At 44.2% G+C, this 6000-nt stretch overlaps 1 protein-coding gene across 7 annotated transcripts in view; it reads right to left on the reverse strand.

Moving 5' to 3' along the window:
- The window catches only part of TMEM255B (transmembrane protein 255B), a 91884-nt gene extending 86449 nt beyond the window's left edge, over positions 1 to 5435 (reverse strand). For all 7 annotated transcript variants that reach the window (XR_010884006.1, XR_010884009.1, XM_067295516.1 and 4 more), the window contains exon 1: positions 5361 to 5435. Coding sequence is in view for 5 of the 7 variants with exons in the window: in XM_067295516.1 (XP_067151617.1) it covers positions 5361 to 5421 (61 nt within the window). In the remaining 2 variants the exon portion in view is untranslated. The remainder of the gene's footprint in view (positions 1 to 5360) is intronic.
- Between the last annotated feature and the right edge of the window lie 565 nt (positions 5436 to 6000).

Here is a 6000-nt window from a genome sequence, read left to right on the forward strand (position 1 = left end):
CAGTAAGTACTCTGGAGGGCAGGGATGCCATTCAGGGGGACCTAGACAGGCTGGAAAAATGGGCCAACAGAAACCTTACGGAATTCAACAAAGGCAGATGCAAAGTCCTGCACAAGGGAAGGAATAACACCTTGGAAGGATACAGGCTCAGGACTGCCAGGCTGGGGAGCAGCTCTGCTGGAGGGCTTGATAGAGAGAGAATGAGTGGAAAATGAGCCAGCAGTGTGGCCTGGCAGCAAAGAAAGCCAAGTGCATCCCCCTGGACTGTATTAACAGAAGCATCACCAGTAAATCAGGGAGAGTGATTACTCTCCTCTCTTTGGCACTTGTTAGACCACATCTAGAATACCGCATGAAGCTTTGGGTCCCCAATATAGGGAAGACATCAATTAACAGGACCAAGTTCAGCAGAGGGCCCTGAAGAAGGTCAGGGGGCTGGAGTACTCACCGTACAAGGAGAGGCTGAGGGAACAAGGCTTGTTCTGCCTGGAGAAGAGGCGGCTTTAGAGGTGCCTAGAAACAGCCTTCCAGTGCCTGCAACGTGGTTATCAAGAGGACAGAATCAGGCTCTAAACATTGGGGCACAGCAGGAGGACAAAAGACAGTGGATGTAAATTGGAGCACAAGAGGTTCAAACTGGGTATAAGGAAACATGTTTTTCACCATTAGGACAGTCAAGCATTGGAACAGGTTGCCCAGAGAAGTTGTGCCATCTCCATCCTTGCAGGTTTTCAAGACCAACCCAGAAAAAGCCCTGGAAAAACAACCTGGTCTGACCTCACAGCTGACCCTGCTTTTAGCAGGAGGTTGGACTAGAGACCTCCTGAGGTGCATTCCCACCTGAGTTATTCTATGATTTTATGATATTCCAGACAGCTAGATTAAAGGTGGCTTGGGTATGCGTGCTCATATCCACTCTTACGAAACTGAAGCTGCCATATAGATATATTCTAAGGGGACTCAGGAACAAAAACCCTTCTGAAAGTCAGTGGGAGAGATGCCTCTCAGCCAAGTGTATCTGAAACCCTTTCATGTCTGCTTTTGTGAAAACTGCCTGAGGAGCCAAGCCACAACATTTTTCTCAAATTAACACCTGCACAGGCAAAGGTTAATCAGATTGCATGGTGATAAACTGAGGGTCCAACTTGCCTTCCAGAGTTTTGCTTAGCGATAATGATGTGCAAGAAATAAAGGCATGAGTTTGCTCAGAAAACGTGTTACAAAAAGCATGCTATTATTTACAATTGGAAGAAATCTGATGTGGATTTAGTGAGATAAACCAGAACAAGATGACATTATTTATAAGGTCATTTTTCAGACTGAACTACATTTTAACTTTGAAATTTACACCTGTCAGGAAGCATAAGCAATTTATGTCTGTGATACCCTTCAATTTTCCCCTTTTTTTGATCTTTCACTAGCTGCAACTCAAACTGGATGCAAATATCCAATCATATTTCTTCTTTTTTGTACTATGGTTTGGAAGCTCTCATAATTACATGTAGGCAGCCGCAAACTCCCTCCTTAGCAAAGACTTACAGATGTACAGAAAGGCCCTTTCTGGAGCAGATATCAGCACATACAAGCCTGTATTCTAGAAGACTGCCATGCGCTAAGAAGAGAGGGGTAGAAATCAGGTTCTAAAGTGGTTTCTGATTTGGCTGTTTGGGTTCCCTTAGTCAATAAAAATCTTTGGCACCCTTATCAAAATGTGTATGCATTCAAGTCACCAGCATATTGTGAGGAAAATTAATATTTGTAAAGCAGCATAGTATCTTCAGATGAAAAGGGTTATAGCCACAAAAGGGTTTCTACTATTAATTTCCTTCTGCTATTTCAGTCATGCTGGCTCCCAAGACTTTGCACATCTTTGTTTACTGGTGTTTATAGCAGTTGCCATGCAGCTTTTTGGATCTTCTTTTACTGTAGCTACCCACGGGTCCATGTAGCCAACACCAATGCCAGACTGTTCCATCAGGAACATGGCCCAGAGAGAGGGTCTGATTCAGTCTTCTTCCCTGTCAGTGTCTGCGGCAGGGGCTGGACCAAAGGCTGACCATATACAGAACAGTTAGTTAAGAGCAGAGGAAATGTTGCTGTCAGTATTTCTAGACTGAATTTTCCTCCAATGCAGACATTCTTGTACTGCAGGACACCGTTAATAAAGGCTATTGACTTTCCAAGTTGTTAACACTGAAGTCACCCCCCAAAAAATTTTGACATTTATCTCCTCTAACTCCTTTAACAATGATTCAGTAAGAACACATAAAATCTTAGTCTGGACCTTACTCCAACCTACTTAGTGCTTCAAATTCATATCTCAGCATACCAAAAATCAAGCATGTGGAAAGAAATCTTCTCATCATATCTTTATTAGCATTAGCTTGAGGTCAGGGTTGACAGAGGGTGTGAAAATGTTATTACCTTCTATTGGCAATATTCTTCAGCAGTTTTGGCCAGCGATGTATTAATCAAGTTTTGATACTGCAGCAATGGACACTATAGTACAAGCTAGGAGACAGAGTAGAGCGATAATGCTGCTTCCATGTTACTGACTTATACTCTGCCTGGCATAGTCTTAAATTGTGCAAGAAAAGGAAGAGTCCCAGAAACACTCTCTGCTTTGCCTACTAAATATTTGTCAGACAAAGCATCTGTTTGAGACTCTAAGCCCTGCCACCCCAGTAAAAGGGATGAGAACACCATCAGGACAACAAGGAGAGACACCAGGCTGCTATCTCCTTGGGACACAGAAAGGCCCATGAGGAAAGAAATTGAGATGATCCTCCTGAGAGTAAAAAGAAAAAGTACCTGCTGAAGATCAAGCTCTTGTAGCCACACAACAGTGAGAGACACAGCAGAATCCTTTGCCCATTTCATTCAGAAAAGAAAATTATATTTATAATGCTCTGCTCACAATAGCTAGGGGAATAAATTCAAATTTGGGAAGAAGCATGGTTTTGTGGGGAGCGTATAGATCAGATTTTTGTCAGAGTGCACAGTGGTAGATCTGTAGATGGAAAGTGGGGTCTAGGTTTGAACAAAGAAAAGGGTGAGTTTAAAAGGAAAAGGAATTAACTTATAATAAAATGTGTCCATCATAGTAGGTCAAAGGAGAGAAAGAATAGAGTGAAGCAGCATCTCTCAACTCTGGAACATTTGCATATGATCTGCAATTTAACTCAAAAAAGTCTAAATCTAGACCAAGGCAACTATACTTTACTAACTTTACCACTCCTTTTAAAATCTAGCTCCAGACATCATAAAGTCTATAAAACTGTGGGAATAATTTTTGGCAAGGAAAGAATTGCTACAGGATGCATACAGAGTAAATCACATTTTGGGGGACACTAATAGCACACCATTTTACACATTTCTCTTTGATCTAGTTAAGGCGATGTTAAGTGGAGATACTTATTTCTCCATGTTCCAGCCAAACGTATATTAACATCCTACTACGAGAAAGATAAGATAGGAAAGTTTTGTAGCAGAAAAAAAGAGGTATATTTTCATTATGAAATGCTGCAAAGAATCATGATATTGTGCTTCATATGGAGAGGCATTAACCATACATAAAAAGAAAATTTGAAGCAAAAAGCCACCACAGACAGAAGAGCATAGTGTCAAAGGGATAATGCAAATTCTGTATCCCGTGCTTTGCTGCTATCAAGCTAATGTTAAAGGGAAGATCTATGGAGTTAAATTAATAATTTTTAATTACTGCAGTGTTTACTTCAGTACCATACCTCTCTTGGCTATGGTCTTTGTTGTATATTCACAAATGGTTTATGTCAGTGAAATTGAATTAATCCTTCATCACCTCCAAAAACTAAATGTGATGGACTGAGATGTTTAAAAGAGATATTCACACCTGCTTTTGGTGATTACTTTTTCTTTCCTGATTAAATGCTTGACTTGTCCAGCATGCTGAAACTAATTAAACCAGATGCAACAGCATTCATTCAAGCCACAAGATAGCAGCTTTTATCAGGCCTGTCTCTCTTATCTTTATTATGAATTCGTGAGGAAGAATCCGTAAGTGTGTTATATATTCAAGTACATAGAAAACATCCCTGCGTTCTCTTAGAATCCCATATGGGGGGAAAAAAAAAAAGCCCAAACCCTGCTTGATGCTTTGTGGTATAGCTATAGTAAGTGATATCCTGCAGTATCACTATGACTTCATTGCTTTGGCAGCAATTGTTTCACCAATAAATAATTTAATGACCAGCTAATTACTAGTTTAAAGATAGCATACAGATTTCTCTTTTTCCACTGTCCACCTGAAAACATACTTAAGTTACAGTAGCCACATCTTCCACTGTTACCTTTTCAATACTAATACCACTTTTCTTCAAAATTTAAGACAAAAATTAAGATCTAATACAGTTTTTAACTGGCTCTTACAATCCTTGGGTATACGGCAAAGTCTCTATTTATCCTTTCAGACACAATACAGAGTAATTCCCAGCAATATCTTCTGTATTTTCTTGACTTTAATGAATTTCACTGGAATAATGAAATAGTTGGCCATTCTTTTGCATATGTTTTTCTTTTTCTGCAAATGAGCTGCAAATATAAGAATCACAGCATTTTTAGCAATGAACCACTCAACTACTAGAAACGAGAGCTGTAAAACCTGCTGTTACAAGGATTTGAGGCTAACTAACCAAGATCGTGCCACTATCAACTGCTGTGTATTCCGTCATGGCCATAAACCTCTCTGCAAGTGGAAAAGAGCCACAGCCAGCTCAGCATCCTGTTGACATATCAACCTACTCTAACACAGCAACTGGTAATTCTCATCGAAGAGACCACAGTACTTCTTATAGGAAATGCCTACTAACATCCCATAGACAGGCATTCATTTTATTGTTAAAATACCAGCACTGGGATTTAATAAGTACAGTGCAAAGCTAGAAAAGAAAAACTAAATCGATATTTTTAAATACCTCAATGAGTAAGAGACGCGACACGGCTTTAATTCTACTGATGCGTAGTACATCGAAATCCCCCAGTACACCCAACTCTACGGGATACAACTCGAACAGAGCCCTCGCTTTTTTTGCTCTCTTAAGTCGGTTAACCGAACCGACGAGAGACAAGGGCACTTCTCGAAGTGAGTTACCCATCGCCGCCGCTCCCCTTCAGCGGTCTCACTTGAACCGCCCGGGATGATCCAAGACCCGCTGCGCTCCGCCCGCGCGGGGAAACGTTTCCCTCGCTGCAACTGCCGCACCTTGACCCCGCGGCGGCGGAAAAGTTACGCAAGGCACCGAGACAACGCGGCCCCTCAGCCCCGCGGGGCGCCCGGCCGGGGCAGCGCCTCCGCGCGGGGCGTGACAGGCGCCGGGACTCACCTGTGGGATCCAGCACGGCTAATGGCCCCGCCACCGCGGCAGCGGGCGGCGGCGACATCATCTCCCGCGGGCGCCTCCGTGCCGCGCTGCGCTGCGCTGGGGGCCGGGGCTGGCCGCGGGGTGCCGGCGGCCCCTGCTGCCCGGCACCGCCCACCCCGCGTGGGAGCGCGGCGGCGGAGGGGGCGGGGCGAGCGCGCGGCCCAGCGGTCCCCCCGTGCCCCAACGGCCGCCGCGCGCGGGCGGGGCGGGGGAGGGGTGGCTGCCCCCCGCAACGGATATGGACATGGGGCCACTCCGGCTGCAACCCCTCATGTGCGCTGCTGCTGCACGACACCCTGTACTTCTTAGTGGCTTTCGGTCTCCCGGGGAGCAGTTGCAACGGTGCCCACAGGTCTCGCGTGTGAGGGCTGGGTACAGCACTTCTTTGGTCCACGCTGAAAGGTTGTTTTATGTTGAATGGGCATCATTCAAAGGCATATATAAAAACTGAATAGCCCAGATCTGTAACTTTTGACCTAGGTCCAGGAAAGATTTGAACCCTGTTTTGGCTCCCGTGTACGGGATGGCAATCAAAAAGCTTTTGTGTAATCCCTTAGGCAACTGAAAAACATGGGTGCCTACACTTCTGCCAAGAGGCTTC

This window comes from Apteryx mantelli, chromosome 1, assembly GCF_036417845.1.
Source record: "Apteryx mantelli isolate bAptMan1 chromosome 1, bAptMan1.hap1, whole genome shotgun sequence".
NCBI classification, from domain to species: domain Eukaryota; kingdom Metazoa; phylum Chordata; class Aves; order Apterygiformes; family Apterygidae; genus Apteryx; species Apteryx mantelli.